General features: G+C 45.6%; 1 protein-coding gene across 2 annotated transcripts in view; it reads right to left on the reverse strand.

Annotated features, from left to right (window-relative positions):
- Positions 1–2452: 2452 nt before the first annotated feature.
- The window catches only part of LOC143350286 (uncharacterized), a 186778-nt gene continuing 164169 nt past the window's right edge, over positions 2453–25061 (reverse strand). For both annotated transcript variants that reach the window (XM_076782291.1, XM_076782289.1), the window contains one exon: positions 2453–4503. In XM_076782291.1, the coding sequence (XP_076638406.1) occupies positions 4434–4503 (70 nt within the window). In that variant the 3' untranslated portion in view covers positions 2453–4433. The remainder of the gene's footprint in view (positions 4504–25061) is intronic.

Here is a 25061-nt window from a genome sequence, read left to right on the forward strand (position 1 = left end):
CAGCTATTGCCCCCCACTAAACAAAATAACAAAACTATGATTTTGAATGGAATAGTTTTAATTAGAAGTAGGAACGATATATTTCTTTTATACGTTGTAAAGGTTCGAGTAAATCGGTTCAGTAATTCTCGAGGAACGAGTGTCGTCATTTCTAGAAACGTAATTTCGAGAAAAAAGGCGGTTAAAGTTTTATACGCAGTCAGCGATCATCTGGACGCCGTGTCCTACAAACCTGCATCGCTCCAGCAATTTTGGGACTTTCGCCTTAATATTTCACCGTGATATTTTCACACCCTTAAACTTACAGACATGTGTACGTTTTTAATCCTGAAAAACGTGGATTCCTCCTTAACCCAGCGGTTCGTAAACCTTTTTAACTTCGCGCCGCAGTTCTAAAGAAGATTTTCACAACTTGTCACCCTCGTTGGGACTCGCTGTGCAATTTACAGCGGCGGTTTGCAAACTTAAAAAACAAAAATAATTTTTTAACAGGCGGTAGGTTTCAAACGATGCAAGAAATATATCCAACAGTTGTTAGACTTTTTTATATAGTTATAGCCACGTTTAACAATAAGTAGGTGCGGTTAATTTTGATAACGCCTATTTAACTCCCTCTGTAACTGTCGCGCTTCGGTCCCCAGCCTGTGACAGTTATCGAGGCATCATTATATTACGTTAGGGTTGTACGTTCGCATTAACAAGTCGAATTGAATCGAATCGACGGTGTCGCGGTGCACAAGCTACTCCGAAGTTACATTTATTCAGTCCACTAAACTGATCGCAGAGTATCAATGAACATGGCGGGTCTGTATTGTCGGCGAGTTGTAATCTGTTCACCCTATCGATACTATGCGGTCTGGTAATTAAATAACGGGGCTGACGCTATGGCAGACAAATTAATGTCCCCGGTCAAGCAGTGAGTATTGTACTGTTGATTTTGTCCCCTCTCTCCCTTTATCGCAAATATCAGTTTAATCCCTTCAGTCTGTGTGTGCGGACGATTAATCTCGTGTTTTTCCTTCGTGTCGCGACATCGAACGTTGGCTAACGAATTAATGTCGAGCTTTCTTTCGTGAAATTTAATCAGAGGGAACACCCTAGTTCCATGAGCATCTTATCTCGTTTAGAAGCCGCTAAGACATCTATCGATAGAAATTCGCGAATCAAAAATGGCGCAGATTGAGGTTAGGATGCACCTGGCACGTTAAGCATTTATTTATTTGATCGTTTCATGAGTCTGAAAACATCTATAAGTTCTACCAGATGAAATTATAAAATGTTTTCCAGTATCCGTCTCATTAGTATGCTTGCAAACGTGGGTAAAGAAGTGGATAACGGTAGTGGGAGTAGCTCCTCCAGTGACCTTGAACGGCCAACTGATTTTGCCCCGATCGATTTCCAAGCATTTGCAAAATGAACTTCGAACGTGTTTAGAAAGAAAAAAAATGTTATTTTTAATTGTGCAAAGAAAGCGCGGCAGCTGGCGTTTATATTAACGGATCTCTCGCTTTCCACTTAATTGAAGGGCCCTATAAATTACGAGACGCCGTCGATCGAACAGCGATTATATCAGGGAAATGTTGCTTTTTACGAAAGAAAAATCGCAGCCTATGATTCTGCTGCAATTATCTGGGGCGATCGGCGGAACGCTCCCGCGTATAGTTGGCTACTGTGCTCAAAACCGATGAAACGCGACTATTTCTAGAGCGCGAATGTTCCGCCTGCGTGAATACGCGTGCACTATGGCCGAAGATCAGACCGATACGATTGACAAGCACGGTGGCAAAAGCTGCGTTACATTGATTAACCTGTACGCGACCATTTTTCTCTCCTTAAAATACGCAGCGACGACCAAAATCCTATTTAAAACGGCAAATCCATTTTATTTTAAATAGTATTTGAAAGATGCTGAAAATATATCGAATAAAATGGTTCTCTAATTCTTTATTTAAACTTTTCATTAATTTTTCCCTCCTATTAAAAGTTAATTCGACAGTTTCGGCTTATAAAATTGTTGGGCAAAACTCGTGGGCAACAAAGCGAACCCAACGGTCCCTAAAACTGCAGTGTTAACAGAGAGAGGCATCGAACTCCTCCCTTCCATTATACCCGGAATAAAATGGATAGGGATGCGCAGGTACCGGAAGTCCAGTTCCGCATGGGCACTGTAATTTCGAGTTTACCATGAATTTATTGCACGTCATCGCAACGACGAATATGTTTGAAATCCCATAGAAGAGAAAGTTAATTCTATCGTTAAATCTTATTGTCATTGTTGTTTTTCAAACGAATATTTATTTTTGCTTCCTGAAAGATAAAGTAACACCTAAAGCCAAGAAAAGCGTCACTGCCCATCGAACTACGTTAATTTATGCATAAATAATAAACATCTAAAATTAAAAAAAAAATTGACGTATGGGTCAGAATGTACCACTTATGGTACACGTGACAGTCAATATGAGCGGGAACCAATCTTTCGCTGTGCCTATACGTTCTAAGGACTAAACAGCAAATTCGGACATTTTCGATACGAATAACGAATAAAAATATGTTCGATTCGTGAACTAGCTTCCATTTACGTTTCGTTAACAAAATGTTTTTAAGGATCGGACGAATAGCTAGTTTCGAACGAATCAAAAATGTTTGTTCGTTGTTCGCGAGCAACGTTTGCTCGACGTTGTTGAAGAAGCGAAAGGTTCGATTGGTCGGTGTGCTTTCGCGAGCGTAACACGAGGATGGATCGACGGATCGTACACCGGCACGGTGCAACTGCAGTGCGGGACTGCGGTGTTGCATCTGCCGAGGTGGCGTCGGAGGCTTCGCCAGCCGCAGAGGCCTAAAAGCCGTGGAAGCGAGAGGCGCTTTTCAACGTCGACGGAGACAGCGTAACGCAGGGAGAGACGGGGTGATAAAGCGAGGGAGAAAAGTCCCGAGGAAAAAGACGGACGTCGAAACCGGACGAGGAGAGAGAAAGGAAAGCCACGTGGTTGCCGGTTCACGTCAATGTCGTCACACGCAGAGGAAAGAGAAACAATCTCCATTCGTCTCCCTTTACCACCTTTCTTCTCCTTTCCCATTCTCAGCCCGTCTTTCTCATCGTCTCGTCTCTTTCTATCGCGACGCAGAGAGGCGCACGGTCTTCTTTCCTCGTCGTTCCTCCTCTTTCCACCGATATAATTGCCGACTACACGTCTCTCTGTTCCACCGTCCACGCTCCCTACGCTTTTTTCGCGTCTCTGTCCGTTCGTTCCTCTCTCTCTCTCTCTCTCTCGCTCTCTCCACGCGCTCGTCACTTCTCTCGCTTCATCCTTTTTTCGGGTATCGCGCCGTTTCTCTCGCGTAACGCGCGATCTGACCCGAAACGAAACTTTTTGACGTTTTTCGCGCACCCACCCTAGGAATATGGACATACGTCAACCACGTGTGTGGGGAATGCGCCAGGTCCGTAACGGGAGCGCGCGATTGGTCGAGGCGCCGACCAATCGCGCGCCGTGCTGCTCGAGCGGGGAACCGTCCGAGGGATGCTGTGTGGAAAGCAGTCGCTGGAGGGGAGGAAATCCAGCGGGATGAGGGAAAACGGGTGAGCGACTAAGCGCAGGGCCGTAAGGCGTCGGGGGGTTTGCGATCGAAGAAAAAACCTCGAACGAATCCGGAAAGATAATTAGAAGTTCGTGGATGCCAGTGGACGTAAATATTTTTATTAAACCCGAATCTTTGGGGGGGAGTAGAAATTGTCGAGCGCGGATGAGGTCGTCTCTCGTTCTTCGAACGAATCTTCGAGAAACTCGGTCGTTTCCTAAGCGCAACCGTACGACGATGGTCATTTTCGATGGATGAAATTAATTTCGAACAGTGGACGGTGGCCTTTAAAAATGTCCAATTTTCGTAACGCGCTGGAAGAAACAGTTTCAAGGAAAATCGTCTCTCATGAAAAAGAGCTTAGAACGCTCGTAACGAAGCTTGACGTACGGCACTGGGTGGAAGGAAACGCGATGGACGCGGGGTCCCGGGGGACCACGACAAGCGAACAAAGGACGCTTTGAAGGGAGAAGAGGAAGACTCGAGGAGAGAGCCTCGCCTCGTTCCCTTTCCCTGATGGCTGGCAGAGAGGGATCTCCGCTCATCTGTTCTTGCCCTGCGGTAGGTAGGTTAGGTGGATACATTTGGCTCTCTTTTCCTTCCTTTCTCTCTCTCTCGTGCTCCCCTGCCGGTCCATTCCTCGTGGTTCTGCACTCGGTGCTCTAGCGTATCCTACGAAAGCCAACCCCCACAGGATCCACGAAGTGGAAGGATCCTCGCGTTCTCGTTAGCTCTCTCGTGTACGATATTCCCCTAGATTCTCGTAACTGTCCGTGTTTTCAATCGGCCCGTCGCGATCCTTCTGACCAAAAATCTAAAAGGCTCCGCAACGTCTTTGTGAAATTTTTTATGAATCATCCGTTTCGAGACGAGAAACCTCGACGACCGTTTATTTTGAGGTTTTCTCGCAATTCTTGATAATCTCTGCAACAGAACAACGTTTACTATTATTATACGCCTTTATCGTGTGCTTATGTAAAGAATAATTTGCAAATGGCGCGATCAGCTTTTATAAGCGTATAATCCGATGGGATAGAGTTGATCAGAGTCAGAATACCAAAGTTAGTATAAGTTGGTATAAGAGGTAACTAAATCGTTAGCAACCTTCGAAATAAAACTTGTTCGAGGGAGAATGCAAAATGTTCGGACGTATACGAGAGAACGCTACATTGCACTCCGCAGTTTCCATTGCGTGGCTATACTGCGTGAATTTAATGCTACGACTATTCCAGTTCCCCTGCGTTTAGGAGTTATTTTTCAGCATTCCTGAAATTGGCTCCTTCCTAACATCGACGATCTTTGGCGACGCGAGAGACGCAACTTACGAGCCGTGCACGTCGAGGGGGGAAAAAATACCCTAGGAAGATTCCAGTCGCTCGTCTCGAAGCGCCGAAAAAACTCCTAGCGGCGTATAATACAATAATCCACAGATACGATGGTGGAGCATCGTTCACGGGAAGTCCAGGCAACACCGCCATCGCCGAGTCTCTATAATATTCTCGGAGAGATATTTCAGAGAGAGGGACTCCGGCGAAGCCTGTCTAACGACGCTGGAAGACTAGAAAGAGAGAAACGTACGCACGCAGACAGGCGCGGGTCGCGCATGCACGTCGAGTATGCAGCAAGAAAGAAAGGGAGCAAAGAAGAAGGGAACGTTCGATCCTCGTCCAACCAGTTCTTTAATCTTCCGTTTCCGTCTATCTCGTTCGCGCGCTGGCTCTGTTCGTCCTTTTCGCACCTACGCCCACTCGTTTATGCATCGTCTTCGTCTCTCCCCATTTCGCCTCTGTCATTTCCCAGCGGTCTTCGTCGTTCGCCAGGTCGCCTCGGTGTTTCCATCTTCGTTCGTCAGCTACCTCCTTGCCGCTTCTCTTCTATCTGCGTCTCCCTCCATTCCTCTCGCACCGTCGTTCGTGCCTCGCATGCCTTTCTCCCTCTCTCTTTCTCTCTCTGACGTCTCATCTCTGTCGCGCTTTCGAATCGAGTCCGATCCTGTCCTCGTCCCTCTGCCCAATCCCCTGGCTCGCATCAACACACACACACACACACACTCGCTCGATCCGACCATTACTCGTTCCTCTCGCTCCCTGACCCTTCTCTCTCTCCGTCGCTCGTCCGGCAGCGGTAATATTTCTCGTCCCCCTCGCTTACTCTGTTATTTCTCTCCAACGTCCGTGCGCGGGCAGATACGCGCGCAGCAATAGCTGGTTTCGTGAGACAGAAAAACAGGCGGACAGAGACGGGACGAGAGCGAGAAAGAGGACGCGTCGGGCGATACTCGTGCGCCGGTCTAAGATAGGAGGAACAGGCGAGACGGAAAAAGAGACAGACTGAAAAGGGAGTGCAGGACGTGAAATCGTGTCCGAGCATTAACGCGTCTCTCTTTTCCCGCTCTCCCTCTCCTCGCCTCTGTTCGTTCTATGCTGCTCGCGCCGCCGGAGAGATTTTAATTTCGCTCGGATAAGTATTTATCTCGAACGCGTAGGTTCCGTAATGGACAAGGTGTATTTTCGGCGCGATGTAAATCAACAGACTAACGGGGAATACGTACGCGCGCGCGTATATTCGCATAAATCTATTTAAATATATGGCCGTACGTGGCGCAAGCGAACGCGCGAGAGTCCACACACCGGCGCACGTAGGCAGGCTCGGTGAATACACGTGGGGGTCTCTCGCTTTGACATCGGGAGAAGTGTCTCTAAATTGGGAGTCGAAGGTGGGGCGTGCTCATGGGGAGGAGGTGTAGGAGAACCGGCGTGAAAGGAGAAGGTAAAGAGGAAGAGACGGGGAATTACCTTCTACTTGGTTCTTCTTTCACCAATACACCGACGGGTGGCGCGACTACACCTACGCGCGAGATCGCCCCTCGCGAGTCGGGTCGCGACGCTAGGACAAACGGAACATAGAGAGACTGTTAAGAATCCCGGAGAAGAACGCGGAAGGATGGAAAAACCCGCGCGAAGCGGAGGACAGATGGAGCTGCGAGAGTCCGTCGTCAAAAGGTTCCGCTGGAAAATGATACAAGAATCAAAGAAAACGGCCGGGTAAAGCGGGCCTGTGCCTCTGAAACGCGCGAGAGAAACGGGGAATAGAAGATTAAAGCAAGGACGAACGGGGGAGGCGGAAGAACGAACGAGGCGCGCGCGGGCGCAAAAGGAAAAAAAAACGTTCCGTTCGAAGGCGAGCAGCAGGAGACTAGAAGCGGCAAAAAACACCGGGAGAGCATGTAAAATTCAACGAAGTAGAAGCATCGGAGATAAGCGAAAGGTCAAAAGACGAAAAAGAACGCTGGACGGGATTAGAGGAACAATGGGGAGAAAAAAAAAATGTATGTTCCAAAGGGAATACAATACGAACGCGCGCGATAAAGAGGAACTATGAAAAATTCGCGACGAAACGAGCGGGCCGCGATGAGAGGACGCGGACGAGGTAAAAAGGGGGTGGAAAACGCGGAGGCCTCGGGTGGCACGATTCACCCGCGGGAGGCGAAGGATTCAAATAAGATCGAAAGGATTGATGAGCCCCGTGGATGTTTTCGAAGGATCTTGCGTAGGTCGCGTCTGCTTCGTCCTTTAGCACCTACCATGCGACTGGCTGAGCACCAACTATCGATCGAACGATATATACGCGACACGCTCGAACCGTCGTGCACACGTACACGTGCACGCACGTTCACGTTTCTGACCCGTGGCCCGTGTGCAGCCGCGTGTATGTGCGCACTTCCATCTACGTGCACCTACACGGGTTATATCTACGTGTATATATATAGATCGATCGATTGCTGGCCGTGGATCGATACGTGCGCGCGCACCACCCTCGCTCGCTCCAAGCGCTACGGTAAAGGCCGCTGCCTAAGGTGCTCCAAGGGTTGGGGGGTGGCGCCTATTGGATTTCTACGGACTTTTTTCTTTTTTTTTATCTTCCTCCTTCGACCTTTTCTCTCGTTTTTCCTTTTTGAAAAACTGTAGAACCCCGAGCTCCTACCGCGAGAAGATTCCACGAATAAGTTTCTCGGTAGACCGTCTACTTTTAGACGAAAATTGCCGCTGGGACGTCCGAAACGGCGAACTCGCTTGATATATAAAGCACCGTCAAGTAGACGGCATTTTGTTGTAGAACCAGGGCGCGTAATTCAAATATTTAAATCCTACGTTTTTGTATAAATGTGTTCAAAGTATTTTGTGAAACAATACATAGAGTAAATACAAATACAAATGAATATCAAAGTTCGATAATTTATGGTAACTAAAATAATAAAGAAACTAATATTTCTAATGCCTGAAGTAAAACATTGAAATTTAATAATGATACTTTTTCGTATTGTAAACGTTTCTGGAGTAAGAAGGTTACGAGAGTAGGTATTCATAGAGACGTTTGCGGGTGATTAAGGATTCGACGACGCAACGTTGGGTTCAACGAGTATTTACTTTTCATAAAACGTAGAGACGCGGAATTTACGCGAAGGGGTGCAAGAGACCGAGTTCATCGTTTCGGTGGAACCGCGGTGACGGTAGCTTTTAAGGGTGATTGTTACTCGACAGTCGGCTAAACGAACATTCCGTGCTCTTCTGTAACTTCAAAACATGTAATTACCTGTTCCTCGAATCCTGTTCCTTTCAATTAACGGGATTCTCTTTCTCAATCGAACCGTTACCGACGTAACTTTGCGCGTTCGAATTCAGGGAAAGAAGGAGAAAGTGACGTTGCAATACTTTACGACGCGCTAAATACAGTCGAACGCCGTTACACCGGGTACCGGATGACGATGCGTCAATACATTCAAAGAATTTCAAATAGAATGAAACATTGGCGATCGCGCCACTAAATTTTTGTATTAATATTCACGTGTTTATCCGTAATTTTGAAATCGTATAATTGATCAACAACCATGACGAATATTTATAAGAAAAAAGCGAGAGTAAATCATCGAATAATTACGAACGCGTCTTAAACTATTCAGATAACCGGGGGACCCTTGCGGTACCAAAGAAGTCACGCTTCGGAGACTGGGCTGACCCCCTGCAACCCCGTGCGTGCACAACTTTTTCCTATTAGGGCATCGAACGGGTTCGACGAGGCTGGGCGGCGCGCGGTAAGTGTCGACGATCTAAGCACGCCGGTCGACATAATTAAAACTTCCCCGAAAACATAATAACTACACAATTAAAACGCGTCCCTCCGACGACGCTCTTGTCAGGGACGTCGTGACGGGGAGAGAAAGAGGGTCTCTAAAAAACGAGTGGGACGGAAAGCGCGGTAGAGGGAGCCTCGCTGGACGAGGGGTAGAAAACGTGAAAAAGAAAGAGATCGGGAGAAAGAGAGACGGATGGAAAGAGATAATTCCGTCGAGGGGGTGGATGGCGGTCTACAGGGAGGAAGAGGGGAAGGAAGGGGGAGCAAAATGATGTAAAAATAACAAATTGAAACTGCTGGCCAGGAGGGTTGGATAGCGTCGAGCGGGACGAGGACAGCGCGCGCTGCTATTCCCTGGCCTGGACGGAGACGGACGATCCATATAGTCGCCAACGAACAGAGACGGAGCGCGAGAGAGAAGGGTGGGCCAAAGGGGTGGCACAAGTAGATTCCACCCTGGTGGGGGTATCGGCAGAACTCCCCTCTTCCGTGGGAAAGCGGTGGCAGAGGGAGAGGGGGGGCTGTCGTACGTGTTAACGCGGCTGGTATATGTGTGTGCACACGTACACTGGCTCCCTATGTACGTACACCCCTTTCCCTCCCCCGCCTTTTGGCCGTTTCTCTCTGGAAACCGTCGGCCTCCTTCTCTCGCCTGCAGCCTCCGGCGCGAGTGTATGTGACGCGAGGGGCAATGCTCCATCGTGCAACGTGGAAATTTAGTTCCCTCCGTGTACACACGCCACACAAAGACGAGCGCGTCCCGGCGCCCGTGTGGACCTCCCTGCGGCTGTGTGGAGTGCTTTACGACTCGATCGTAGCGTTAATGGCACCGCTGTGTGGGTGTGTAGGTGGCACCGGGGCTGGGATGCGTGTTCGCGCTACGTCAGAGAAGGGTTTCCGCGTACACCGTCCACCGGTACTAGGACAGGCCAACTATATTTCGCGACCAGGGAGATTCGACTAATACCCCCGGCCGGCGGCTGCGTGTGTACACGCGTGCCGCGTGATTTCTCATTCGGACACTTTCTTTGCGCCGCGTTTCTGTGTTAGGTGTCGTTACACGTCCGTTTAATTCGCCCTCCAGGCCGCCACGATTAACGTTGAATCGCCCCGCGAACGAGAGAACCAGAGTACGTGCCCTGCACTCCTCCAAGGATCTCGATACATTCGAAAAAAACGATCCAACGATCCACTCCATCAACATCGAATCCATCTTTAGAGGCGAGTTATTGAAACCTAATAGAATTTAAAAATAGAAGGAAATAAAAGAAATTTTGAAGCTTTTTGAAGAATTTACTGCTCCTTAAAGGGCCAAGAAGAATGGAAAAATACTAACTCAAACTGTGGACTGTCACCACATTGCCAACACATATTTTTTCTTTCTTCTTGGAGGTTTGTCCTCTGGGAAATTTTGTGCCCTTTCAGAATAAATCGGATTTCTTGGTTTCGCGTGAACGGTCCGGGAGCTGGACGTTTTTAGAATGCGCGCAAACACCATTCTGTTTCACGAAAGAGACGTTTCCTTTTCGTTTTTTACTAATGAAGTAGAAACGAATCGTAGCTAACGAATTACTTATCAAAAAATAAGTTAACATCAAACTCTAGAGAACGATTTGTCAAACTACAACAGATAATCAAATAACGTTGAACCAAATTTACCCAGCTACGTTCTCCACGAAATCATAGTTAAACGTCGTATTTGTTCACGTTCTCCTTCGACTTATCGATTAGCACTCGTGTTTGAATTTAAAAAAACGATCAGAAATCACGAAACTTTTTGTTCGAGGAAATCTGTCGTCCCTTTTAAAGCTGAAGAATACACGAAAGCAATCAGCCGGGAAATCAAACCGGAAGCCAACGAAACTGTGAAGTACATAGCCCGGTATTGAAAATTTCCCAGCGAGAATTATTTAAACAACGGCGGCAGAAACGGACCGAACATTTCTCGAACAAAAATTTATTTAACGGATACCGTCGGGCGTCATTTTTTTTCGCAACTGGAAAGCTCATCTTGCGAAAGTGAGCCCTTTGTGCAATTAAGCGAATATTTTGCGCGTATCAACCGCGAATTAATGTTAATTATGTCACTGTTCCCGTAGAATCCCGGCCATAATGAACGAAACAATTTCGTGATGACAAAGCTATGCCGGGCGAAATGATTTTCGACGATGGTAGCGCGTTTCTCGATTGTTCGTTTCACTTGGTCGCGCACAAAACGCGACGTCCTTCTGTCCACGGGACGAGAGTCGACTTATCGTTCCACGGAATCGGATGACAATGACTCGCTGAGTTCCGTGCAGGTTGAACTGCCACGTTCTATCGTGATCATTAATCATCCGTAGATCCTACGTCGACGTTGGTCGTCGACTCCGCGCGATGGTCGCCGCCTTTATTTTCTCTTGCCTTTGAATCGCGTTCGCCGATCGTCTGTTTACACGATATATCAAATTGACGGAAAATGGCGAATCATTTGCGGTGACAAAACTGAAGAACCTTGCTTCGTCAGAGTCAACGTTGCAACAATCTCGAATTGCTCGAATCTTGAGTAACAAGGATATTTTTCATACGTAATGTCCTTCCCTTGTAGATACACCTCGTTAAAAGTTCAAACTCTTACCTCGATAAGAGTCTCGGAAAATAAAAATTTACGTCATGGTATTTCTATGATAGGATTATTAATGTATTGGCGAGGTTTTCCCGATGAAAATGAGCCCAAACACGAGCTACTTTGAACTGCTTTTAATTACACGCGATTAAGAGTTATCGAAAATCGGTTATACATCGTAAAACTAAAAATTGTCGGAATCGGGTCGTGTTTGGGTTCATTTTTGCTGGCGAAACGTTGTCGATCCATCGGTAATAGTCTCGTAAGGTTAACGCAAAAACTCCAGTGTGACTTATAAACCAGTTTATAACTTTGCAATCTGATCCTAGATCTGTCTCGATTTTAAAAATATATACTCTTCGAGGAACCGTACGAATGAATGACAATAAAGATGAAAACAGCGAAAAATGAATCTATCCCCCGGAAGGGGGTTAAAAACCTGTCGATCCGATGGATGGACAAACAGTCCCGGTGGATCGCGTCGCCGCGTTTGTGCCCGTTAATTATGATATACCTTCATTAAGAGCGGCGGGTAACGGTGTATCGATTTCCGGCTCGTCGACAACACTGTGAGAGTAATAAAAAAAAAAAGAAAGAAAAAAAAAGAAAAGGAACGGAAGAGTTGCGTGCACGTACGAAAGTACGGGACCGAGGAGGAGGGCGCGCACGCCTTCGCCTGCTTTACTTTCACCGGCTTGGAAAAAAACGTATCGCGTAGGAAGTCAGGTTCCCACGGGCGTCTCACGAGCCGTCAGCCCCACACACACGCGTGGAAGAACCGGAAGTCGCGACCGCGACCTCCGTACCCTCCTTAAGCGTCTGCCCCTACTACTCGTTAACCGGCGTCCAGCCGTGGGGAGACCCTACGCCGCCGATGGTCATTCGAGAAATCACCGACGCCGGTGCCGGTGCAATTAAACTTAAATATTTACGATACTAATATCCTAGCAATGCGCGGTACTCTCGCTGGGCCTGGAAACGAGATTATCGCCGATAGCGACGGTGCCAGGGCACCGGTCTTTCTTCGTGGATCTTACTCGTAAAACGATCTCACCTATGGAGAATCCAGGGGTGTAAACGTAATTCATAATTCAACGAGCGTTACTCGACCGACCACACTGCGTGACGAGTGTATGAGAGTATGGGACAAAATTAATTACTCCTAAACTATTCAATTTTTTACCTAAGGCCTCTGATACTTTTTTAAGGAGGATACAAAGATGATTAAAAAGAATACAATTTTACTAAGAATACAAAGTTTTTTGCCAACTTTTTCGTTTACAATTTGTTGTCACACGTTAAAATCTACGTTTCTTTATTAGTATTCTAAGATACAATATGGATTTTGGACTTCAGTTTTTCGACTTTTGGGGCGCTCGTGGGTTTGCGAAAACGTAATATTTTAAATACGGGAAACTTCGATTTTTTTGGTAATTCAATCGAATAATTTTTGTCCATCTCTATTGTAGACTAGGTTTAAACGATCCAATCCATATCACCGCAGATGTACGTAAGGCGCGAAACGTGTTTCGACTGCGGATTGGTAGAACACGCGTCTTCGAACTCATTCTGCCAATCGGGCGCCTCCGCGCGTGTACCGCGTCGATAACACACTTCGTCAAACACTTTAAAATCCCGAACTGTCCATAGTCGATCCTCCGGGTTATATCTCTTCACGAGTATTTTGCCTTACTATAATATTTTTCATTTTTGCAACTTCTCGCACAACTATTTTTGCTCTTTCGTACACATTGTTCTAACCTCGTCGATACTCACGAATCTTATTCAAGTTTTCACAGTCAACGCGTTAAATTATTATTAAATATAATCTCTACTGTTCCGCTCTTTATACTGCTCATATTTTATACAAACTTTTCAGTAAATAAACGATATCTTCGTGTTCCATATTAATTTTCTCGGAGACATCGATGCTTCTTGCGCACAGAATTCGTACGAAGCATGGATCACAGCGCCACAAACGAATAACAAATATGGTTACGGGTGTAACATCGTAAATATTACGAATTAAAATAAATCCTGTTGCACACATATTTTCAACGACATAAGCTTTGAGAAAGTGTAATATAAAAAAGAAATCGATTTTTTTTTTACTTCTAGACAAGAATACTCTCTTAATTCGGGTCGGCGGGCCGCAAAGGGCTAATCAAATCGATCCGGGTGGGATTATTTTAGTCCCGATCGTAATTCCCGGACGCGATAAAAAATGATACGTCCATTGGGTTCGGTGACTCGGAAGCACGGCGCAAAAAAGCAACGAGGCGTCTCCGGCGTCGAAACGTCAGGAGTCACGAGCGCGACTTAACCCCGCGCGTCTCCTCCTCCTCCTCCTCCTCCCCCTTCCAACCCCGTCCTTTTTGCTTTGACAGCACTCGCTTGCCTCCTCCCTCCATCTCCGCGTTTCACCTCCACCCACCCCGGCGACTTCCACCTCCAGAGTCACCTCCATCGGCTACGACGACCAGCGCACCTCCGCCAGCGTAGACCGGCGCACCACCTCCGGCTGCTTCCTCACACCACCCACAGCGTAAAATTATAATCTGTCATATTCATCAGTACACCGTCCCTCCGTCCTCCGCCCTTCTCTTCCTCCTCTTCCTATATTCTTCCTCCGCTCCTTCCTCACTCCGTCTCGCTCTTCGCCACTCTGGCGTTCTCCAACCCCCTCCGTCCCCCGCCCTGCAGTCGTCGTTTCTCCCTGTACGGCGCGCGGTACAGTCGCGGACCCGGAACACCCACCCTCCTGTACCGTGTTGCAGCCCCCACGCTGTTTTCTCCCTCGCTCGTTTCTCTTCACTTCCCTTCCTATCGCGTTCGTCCTTCGATTCCCTTTATTTTACTATCCCGCTGCTTCTCCGTTTTTCCCTGCAACCACCCCTCCCGTTCTCGCGACCTCTTCGCGTCACTTGCTTCGCGGATGCCCCTTTCCCGTTGTTGCTCCTCTGCATTCTGTTCGTCCTTCTCGATCTGATCTTTGGTTTGCTCAAACCCCGTTCGCACTTGTTGACCATATGTGTGTGTGTGTGTGTGTGTGGATCGTTGATCAAAACCTGTTCAGAGTAATGTATACTGTACCGATTAGTAGAGTTTTGCTTCGAATTTCGAGCAGCCTTTCCTTCAGGGTTGGGACGGAGAATTTTTCCCCAGAACAAACCAAAACTTATCCTAATGACTAATGACTGTCGATACCACTTACAAATTTTTTTCAACTAATTACACTTCTAGGAAAATTAGTCTTTGTCCGCAGTTTCTCTTATGTAAGCAATCAGGCACTAAACATGGAATTATACTGTGGTTTCAAGTAATTTTTTCGCTCGAATCGTTTAAAACAGTATTCGGTTCGTTATAGGAAGGGAAAAAAGGGTTTCAAGAAGGTATGAAAGGGTCATTATCGCTGCATATCTGATATATCGGAACTGGACGCTCGGGATACTTGAGTGCCCTAATTACTCAACAACCGTGAACGCTTTTGTTGGTCGGAGAAGGGTTAAAAAAATTCCGTTAACACGGATTCGTTTTTCATTTTTAATAAATTTGTTTGACGCTGAATGGAAATGTTGTCTAATACTTTTTTGTAGGTATCCATGACCTTCGCTTCTCTACTAAATATCAATGAAATCCATTTACTATTGTAGGAGTTATGGACGCTTGAAAATTTACCATCTTTATGGGGGGTTTCTCACTTTACGGGGTTAAGGAACAACTTTTCGAACATTCTTAGAACTTGTATATATTCTTCACTAAAATACGCGTTGTTTGCATTTTGGAACATTAAAATTCTCCAATCCGTTCAGAAGTTATGATGTTTTTAACATACGCATGAAATTTCAGGGAATTCAGGTATTCATGATCAGACATTGTATTTTCGGTAAAGAATTTTTTTTCTCGAAAGTGCGTAGAATTTCGAGGGTATGTCTATTCACCAAAAATGAGTGTAATTGACACCCGCAACCAAAAATAACTTTTTCAGAATGATTTGAAATTTTTTAATTTTGTCGAAAAATTAATCCACCTTTCTGAATTTTTTTCTCGAAAGTGTGTAGGAATTCGGGGGTATGTCTATTCACCAAAAATGACTGCAATTGACCCCCGCAACTAAAAATAATTTTTTTAGAACGATTTCAACATTTTGTTTTTCTTCGAAAAATTTCTCCACCCACAATGAATTTACATAATTATACAACGAAAACTTCGTTTCATCGACACTTTTCGACACATAATGGCGAATCCAAATATTACGTACAATCCTCTGAGTAGCAACGCTGAACCTAAGTTGAGAAACACTACTCGCAATGACGGAGTGGCGGTCGCGTGCCACAAATTGCTCGGAGAAGGGATGTGCACCTTAAAGATGCCAACAGGCTCGTTTCTCGCGACTAATTCAAAGGTACAGAAGCCGCGTGTAACATTCCGTGCCTCGACTTCCTCAACTTCTACCCTTTTCGCGACGATCGCGAGCCCCGTCCCCCAATTTCTCAAAGAAACTCGTCGGAACGACCCTCGAGAAAGGTTCTAAAATTACGTCGTTGTCCGCGGGGCTGCCTTTCGCCGTAAAGCAACGCGAGAAGAACGAGAGTTAACGATCCCACTCCGAAAACATTGATTCAAAGAGCGCGAAAAGCGGAGTGTCATCCAACGTAGCAATCACAATGAGCAAACGTTCGTTCGCCAAGCGTGCACGCGGCTTTATTTTCCACCCTCGTCCTCCGACTCTCGCCTTTATTTCTCGTCCGATCCGGTTTCCACTCTTCGTTCGCCTGTCTTCCGGCCCCAGCGACTCTTCGACGATCGCACACCCTTCTTCGTTCTACTTATTCGCTCCCCTCGATCGCCTGGTCCGCCCCTCTGCGTCCTCGTCGAACCGGCTGACGGGGCAGGTAGGAACGAAAGTAAGGTGTCTTCATTTATATTATAATCCTCTGTTTTCCCGTCTCGTTCTTATGCATCGAATTCGAGAGGGACGCGTCGCGGCGCCTCCGCCACTCCGGGTCGCTTCTCCTCTTCCTCTTCTGTTCCTTTTGGACGCGTCGCCTCTCTTTGACGTACCATTCCTGACGTTTATTGGCCTTGCTTTTGTTTCCCGCTCTACCGTTGCCTTTGCGTATCGTCCCGTCGTAGAGTTCTCTCGCTGCCCTTCGCCATTCCTCTTTTTCTTCGCTTAATAACCTAATATAAAGTTGCGCCACGGACGCATTACTTCTCCCGACTGTTCTTTGCGAGCGCGTCGGAATTAGTTTCGTTATTTTGTAATTGAATACGGAACGGAGACAGCGGGCGACGTTACGACGGATTGAAATTCTGGAACCGGCAACGCCGACGATCACGCGTGGACCAACGAGTCAAATAAAACTTCACGAATCAGTTTTGTTGATAGTTTTGCTTACTTCGTTCTATCGAATCCGCATTCCCTTCAATTAACTTATTAATTCATATATTCCTTTTACGTGTTTCCTGTATCCACGTATCCTCTTTCTTTCCCTTTCTGACATTCCTCAACCGTTGCTCTAACTTCCGCATTCCTTGTATCTTTCTCGAATCTCAGTGCTCGTTCCTCTGTTCCCGTTCTAACGTTTACTTTCCCAGAAGATAAAACTGCAGAATTTGTTGTTGTTCGAATCAGATTGTCTTTACTTAAACAACCATTGCTCTTGGTTCTACGGAACATTGAAAATCAGTGTCTCGTAGTTTTGTCGCGGTGTGTATCAGGGTGGCTGAGTGGTGGCTGCGAGCGTGAGTGTTTGTACCTGTGTGGGGATGAGAGTTCTTAAGGGTAGACAGAGGGTAGCGAGAGTCTGAGTCTTTGAGAGGCCCGGAGAGTTAAGAGCAAGAATTTAAGGTTTAGACAGAGAATATATTCGCGTTTAGCTCGCCCCTATCATACCGTATCGAATTAGTATCGAAGCAAAATTCACTCGAACTTTCTCGCTGCGATCCAGAGCCGATTAACACGAAGCTTATCGAAGTACATTCTACATTATTAAAACACCGTTTAATTATTGGCCCCTGCGTAACCTGCCAGATCATGTAAAACAATAGAGTTAAATGCGATATTGGGTTCCAATAGCCCCGATCGTTCGTAGGTTGTTTGGACAATGCAAACGACGCATATTTTATGCGTACGCGCATAGAAACGTGAACATTATTGTTTAAGGGATCTACAATTTTGAACAATTAAACGAACTGTTTTAATTAATACATTCGACACGCGAAAGACTTCCAAACGGGTACCATTGCGACAGCTGCTAAACGCTTCTCTCGAGGGCTTCTTTCTTCAAGTTTTCTCAAGCGAATCCGCGACGAAACGTCTTCCTTTTGGGGCCAGAATGTGATTTCACATTCTAATTTTACAAATTGGAAATCGGTACGAGACCATAGTTTAAAAGTTCAGCGACAGATGTTCTTCTCCAAGAGATTATCTGCAAATTTTCGATGATTAGAACTATTGGGACACCACCGACGATGGTATCTCAATGTCCATCGCTTGGCTACTCATTCTTATGCCATACGCCATTCAGAGCTGACCTCTCCGAAAGAATTCGACTTTCTCAAGGCGAGGGGACATAATGGAAAGCCCGTCGCGCGCTCGTTACTCCTTTCGCGTCCTCTTTCCGTTAAGAGAACGGACGAACGCTTCCGCTGATCGCAATTCTTCCGATTCTATACACGGAAGTACGATGTATCTTTTCTAAATTCGAGTTTAGGGACGCGGACCCGAAAGAAGAAGCCTAATTCCGGGATGTCTAGCTCCACCCCCGTTCGAACCGAATAATTATGATTCGCTGACGCTCGACCACCGTCCAGACGCAAACACCCGAACGAGTTTCCGCGATTTTTCGTTCCCCCCCCCCTGCCCCCTCCCCCCGCTGATAGTCGACGCCATAACGCCGCAACGTCATCGTGATAATATGTACGCGGTAAACACTGACAATCGCAGACACTGCTGGTAGAAACAGACACAGAGAGACCAGGAGGGGGCCAGCAGAGCGAAACGAGGGGTTGAAAAGCGAAAGAGAGACGGGAGGATCGAGGACTGGCGAGCGCAGAGGGACCGACATGGGAGGGACGCCGCGCGACAGAACGTAAATGGGAGGCCAGTGGTGGAAAGCATGTATTCTCGTTGACGAACCAATTCATTATTATCCGGGATAAATAATGCGCTGTGTGCCTTGCGGTAACGGGAATTGTTCAATTTCCTCGTCGATGTGGTGCGCGCATAAACCGTGCGTGTGGCATAGGCGCGCGGACCTTTAAACAGATCGCGCGTGTAATTATTAGCGCGGCGAGCGAGCATTTCCCAAAAATGTAAAACGCTGCCGTATACAGCGGCTGGAGGGGATTTGGACGCCGGGTGACGGGCATCGTCGATGAAACGAGATTAATTAGCGACGCGTCGAATTTTCTAGCTGGATCGAATTTTCACGGGGCGAGGGACGGAGGGCGAACGTAATTTTTGCAGACAGCCTCGATCCTGTCGTCGTCGAGCTACGTTTCTGACACGGAAATCGCGTTTAGGCTACATTTAGCCACGTGATTCGTAAGTTGAACGTCTCTGGTCCACCCAACTTGGGCGATCCTTAGACCCCAATATATATTATGTTAATTAGTTAAGCGGGAGGGTCGATATCAGTGAATTATTCTATTTCTGTCCAAGTGTAAGCCATCTCTCTTTTTTTTAGAATCAATGGTTTCTCGGTACTTTATTTAGATGCACCAATTAACATCCCTCTTAGCGTCGATATACTACTGTTTCTCTCTGTTGGCCTCTGCTGATAATTCTGACATGGTATAACGATTACTACTTGCTACTGCTTGCCCCTACTGACCACTACTGACCACTCCCGATATATCTGGCAACTTATAACGATTACTACTGGCTACTGTTTGTTTCTGTTGACCACTGCTGACCACTCTTGATACTTTTGAGGACATATAACGATTACTACTTGCTACTGCTCGACCCTGCTGACCACTGCTGACCACTCCCGATATATCTGGCAACTTATAACGATTACTACTGACTACTGTTTGTTTCTGTTGACCACTGTTGACCACTGCTGACCACTCTTGATACTTTTGAGGACGTATAACGATTACTACTTGCTACTGCTTGACCCTGCTGACCACTGCTGACCACTCCCGATATATCTGGCAACTTATAACGATTACTACTGACTACTGTTTGTTTCTGTTGACCACTGTTGACCACTGCTGACCACTCTTGATACTTTTGAGGACGTATAACGATTACTACTTGCTACTGCTTGACCCTGCTGACCACTGCTGACCACTCCCGATATATCTGGCAACTTATAACGATTACTACTGGCCACTGTTTGTCTCTGCTGGTCTCTGTTGACCATAATCGTTATACATTGTCAAAACGTATCAGGAGTGGTCAGCAGCAGTGAACAGAGGCCAGTGGAGGCCAGAACTAGTAGCAGTGGTCAGCAATGGTCAGCAGAGGCCTGTAATAAAGGGAGCATATGTCAGTTTGCCTTTGTCGACTCTCGGAAACTCTAGCTCACGTACGCGTGATCTGGCGTAGTGTGAGAAAGTGGAATGAGGTGTCCCCGATGCACCCGGGGCTCCGTCTGGCATCTCTGGTTGACCTTCGTTCTGGTCCGATACATGCACACATAATACGATCGTAATAATTTTGTCACTAACAAAGCGGCCGCGTTTTGCCTCGAGCGTCGTATACCACGGAACAGCCGTGGCCTGTGCACGCCCAATGGACGAATTTCGAGGACAGGAGGATCAGCAACGGTACCAGCAATAGGATGGGCGCAACCCTCTGTGCTATTCCGCTGAAATAGATTCATTACGCTCGTGACTGGTCCAGCTATGTTGTCTAGTTCGAAAACAACTATTGCGTTCCTGTCTCCGTCTCTCCCGCGTACCTTTACCTGACAGGCAACTGACATTTCTAGAGGCACACGGCGCTGATAAATAGTCGCAGATCGACTGATAAGGCAACGGGGACGTCTGAACGATTCGCAGGAAACGCTTTTAATAGCGTGCAACGAGAAGAACCATCGAGAATACTCGTCCGTAGCTTAAACAATAAGTCGAAGAACGTAACACGAATGTCGTTTGATCTCTGTTATCGCGAACAGGATGTCCACTAGGTGGGAATTTCAATTTCCAGACAAACTTTGCACCTTTGGGGTTGATCAAGTACAAATTCATTGTGTTCACTTTTTTTCGTTTACACTGTAACCCTTTGGAAATCTCGATTGGACTCCCGAGAGTCCTTGCAGACTTCACACGACGTTACGAAAAATGTTCAGTTGATTTTGGGATCAATAAAAATGTTACGCAAACGTAGAATCTGTTAGCAAAGTCCTAAGTTATATATGTTATTTTTGGTTCGCGGGGGAACGAATCCTGATTAAAGATTAAAACGTTTATCGCGAACAAACTATGCTCGTTTTGGTTTCATTTCCGACGAGAATTTTTGTCAGGATATTATGATAGCATAATCGGGAAGAAGATATACCGGGACGACGAGATTTATTCCATTCTGCGGTGAGAACGGGGAAAGGGAATTTTAATTTTCATAATTTAATGGAAGCATATCCGAAGGAGATTATTAGTCTTTATCCGTTGTTATATAAATTCTACTAAAATCTGTGCTTTGACAAATTAAAAATCGGAAAGCGAAAATTACCTTGCGGCGAATAAAGTGCACCCTTTCGTATCGTTTAAAACGAACCGTATAATTTATGGTTTAAATCTATTTAAAATACAGTCGGTTGCAAAAAGAAGTTCATTTTATGCGAAACGAAATTTATCTGCATTATGGGATCACATGTGGGTAGTCTCTCTTACGATTACTCGTAACTATAGACCCTTGTGAAAAATATAATGACTAAATACAGGGTGTTTAATGAAGGATTCTAGAGGCCAAAATAAGACGAAAATCAAGAATACCAATTTGTTGATGGAGGCTTCGTTAAAAAGTTATTAACGTTTAAAGTTCCGCACGTATTAAATTTTTTTCTCGTAAATGCGCAAGATTTCGAGGGTATGTCTATTCACCAAAAATGATTGTAATTGACGCCTTCAACTAAAAATAATTTTTTTAGGACGATTTGAAACTTTTCAATTTTGTTGAAAAATTTGTCTACATACTCGAATTTTTTTCTCGAAAATACGTAGGATTTCGAGGGTGTGTGTATTCACCAAAAAGGATTGTAATTGACCCCCCTAACTAAAAATAATTTTTTCAGGACAAATTGAAAATTTTTTTTTTCGCCTTTAGGCACCTACCCTCTGTCGATTTTTCTTAAAACCTCCTTTTTCATTTTCAGTAATTTTGTTTGACGCCCTACAGAAAAGTTGTCTAATACTTTTTTGTAGGTACCCATGGGCTCTATTTCAGAAAAAAGTTTCATTGAAATATATTCACAATTGTAGGAGTTATGGCTGTTTGAATATTGGACCATTTTTATGGGGTTTTTCTCATTTTGCGGGGTCAAGGACCAACTTTTCGAATATTTTTGCAATTTGTACATATTCTCCATCAAAATACGCGTAGTTTGCTTTTTTAAACATTAAAATCGTCCAATCCGTTCCAAAGTTATGACGTTTTAAAGATTCGCATGAAATTTCAGGGAAGCATTTCTGTCCAGAAATTATATTTTCGGTAAGGAATTCTTTTCTCGAAACTGAGTAGGATTTCGGGGATATGTGTAATGACCAAAAATGATTGTAATTGATCCCCGCAATCGAAAATAATTTTTCCAAAACGATTTGAAATTTTTTTTTTCCGTCGAAAAATTTCACACCTTCTCGAATTTTTTTCTAGAAAGTGGGTAGGATTTCGGGGGTATGTCTCTTCACCAAAAATGATTGTAATGGATCCCTACAATCAAAAATAATTTTTTTAGAATGATTTGAAATTTTTCGGTATTCTTGATTTTCGTCTTATTTTTGTCTCTACAATCCCCCATTAAAATTTTTCCCAAGGGTGACTGAACACCCTGTATAATATAACATGTATTCTGATGAAACTTGTAACAGGAAAACTATTTCTGTTTATTGTTTCAAAAGTAAGGAATATTTTATCAACTCCGAAATAAAAGCTTCTATTTAAAATAGATGCATATAATTTGCATCTAAGGTGTCAAAATCAGAAGAGATTACTACCCCAGTCCGTATCGCGATACTTGGGTTATCGAATTCGAGTTTAACGCGTCGAACGACGCGGACTCGTTCGCGAAACAGGTCGTTGGAACGATCTTCGCGTAATCGAGCCCGGTCATTGCACAAGTGCATCGCGGACAAGCGCGTCCGAGTGCAACCATTCATCTTAACCGCCCACGCGATTCGCGGCGGGTAAATAAACGCGTCACGCGGTGCGTAACTCATTCTACCCCGTGGTCGCGGTCTGGACCCTGAAAATGGGACACCTGGGTCACCGGTTCCCATCCACGTGGACCAAACTTCCGCCTGCTCGTGCTCGCGGGTAGTCCCCTCGGCGAAAAATTGCGCCCCCGCCACGTGAAATATTCCGCGCGTGACATTTTTACAGGATAACCCCGCTCCGGAATCTTCGAGTTGTTTAAGCGGAATTTTTCGACGCGTACTTCCTCCCTCATCCACCGCCAACAACGGCCCTCTCGAGGATTTTGAATTATCGGATCGAACTTCTTTATCTCAATTAACCCCCTCGAGGTTCAATCTTTTTCACGTAAAAGATAAGGCCGCCTCCAAAGAAACGTATCATCCCCCAAAAAATTAATTGAAACAATCGTTCTCGTTACTTTCCACGTTAAGAAAATTTATTTTGGGGGACTGAAGTTTGAGAGAAGAGATCAACCCTTATCGGGGACTTGGGAATCTGTGGAAAAAAATTTCTCGAAAAATATCTGGAATATCTTGGAGCTGTTCGCGCGGAAGGAGGAAGCAGCTGGTCGTCGAAAGAAAAATGAGGCTACCCGAGGTGATAAATTCAGGTCATCGAACGGACCGCTGGCGACAGCTGAGAGAGGACAGGCGACAGGTCGCGAACGCGGTCGAGAGAGAACTTTACTTTCGATCTTGTCGAGCCGTGTAATTCGTCAAACACGCGAGCCTCCCCTTTCCAGCGTCGTTGCGTCTGTGTAGTCGCCGCGGCGTCGCATCGAAACTAACTGCTATTTACCCCCGCGAGTATAATGGGGTCGAGCAGCGAATCGTGCACTGCACGAATAATGCAGCCACGCTCTCGCACGAATTAACTGTACATCCCGTGTTTAGAGGCCAATTTTTACGGATTCCAATCTCAGAATCATCCCCCATCCGCTCTACGCGTTCATTTTCCTCGAACCCGGTCAGCGACCGATAAGATAAACACAAGGCATCTGATTTTTTTACCGGGAAAATTAACATTTTCAAACACAACCTCATTCGGAGTACTTTCAATTATACAAAATTTTTATATTCGTCATTATTCCTTTATGAGCATCGTCGAAGGGTTTATAAAGCTCTCTCGATGTAAACGAGTCCAAACACGACCTCATTCGAAGTACTTTCAATTATACAAAATTTTTATATTCGTCATTATTCCTCTATGAGCATCGTCGAAGGGTTTATAAAGCTCTCTCGATGTAAACGAGTCCAAACACGACTTCATTCGAAGTACTTTGAATTATACAAAATTTTTATATTCGTCATTATTCCTTTCCTCATTCAATTTTTCCAGTCATCAAAGTAATTTATAATTAAATGTTGTTCGATGGACTCGTTTTTACTGAGAAAGAACACGTCTTCTTAACGCGACGAGTGTTCAGCACGCGTGACCGTCGCCATTGATTCCTAAACCGTATGAAAGTTAACCGTGCGAAATTTGTTTTACCGCGTAGATTCACCGGTCGTTGCATGGACGTTTATATTTCGTTCTGAACGCAGACAGAAACGGCACAAGTCGACAAATTCCCGCCAGGGTCGTGACATTCCTGCCACCGGAAGTGATTTCACGATCAACCCCTTTCGCTTTCAGGCTGCGTTTCGAGCTGCCGACAGAGTTGGGAAGGCGATTGTGTGCGCCGCGGCGTATCGATGCAAATAGAATGGGCGGCGTTAAGTGTTTAAAGGCAATGGAATTTCGAGGGGAGGTGAAATTCGACCGAGGTCTTCATTCACTCCTCGACAGACCTGGCCAATCGTGCACGCGAGGAAATTCCTTTCCCTTTCAGGATGTCGACCGAGAGACGAACTTTTCTTCTTTTTTTTTTAAAGCGTCGTACGGACAACGAATTTCAGAAAGTTCTTTCGCCAGTTGTTCTACTTCTTTTACGGTTCCATCTTTTTCAACTCCCCGCAATTTATGGACACGGAGTTTTCCTAGATTTCATTTCGAAAAAATTTCTTTCCACCTCTCGTCGAATTCTCGCAGGAACGGCTTTAAAAATGGCTGACTAAAATTTGAACCTCGAGGAACGTAATAGCAATAAGTCGAAGAGATGCTGTAATCGTCTATAAAACGTCATCGATAAAACGAAACCAGTTGGATCGTTAATAGCGTTTTATCAATTTCTATTAAGGATGACGCATACACGTACGTATCATTCGTAATTTGGAAAATATCTCGGATTTTTTTCCAAAATCAGCGAACGAATTTTGACAGGAATCGTTCTTTTTTTTTACCTCCGCGGATTTGTCGGGCGGAAACCGGAAACGCGATCGGGCGACACCGACGTCGAGCCTCGCTCTGGCGGCCCCCGGGGCTGGTAATTTCATA

The sequence above is a fragment of the Colletes latitarsis genome, chromosome 14 (genome assembly GCF_051014445.1).
Source record: "Colletes latitarsis isolate SP2378_abdomen chromosome 14, iyColLati1, whole genome shotgun sequence".
Classification (NCBI taxonomy): domain Eukaryota; kingdom Metazoa; phylum Arthropoda; class Insecta; order Hymenoptera; family Colletidae; genus Colletes; species Colletes latitarsis.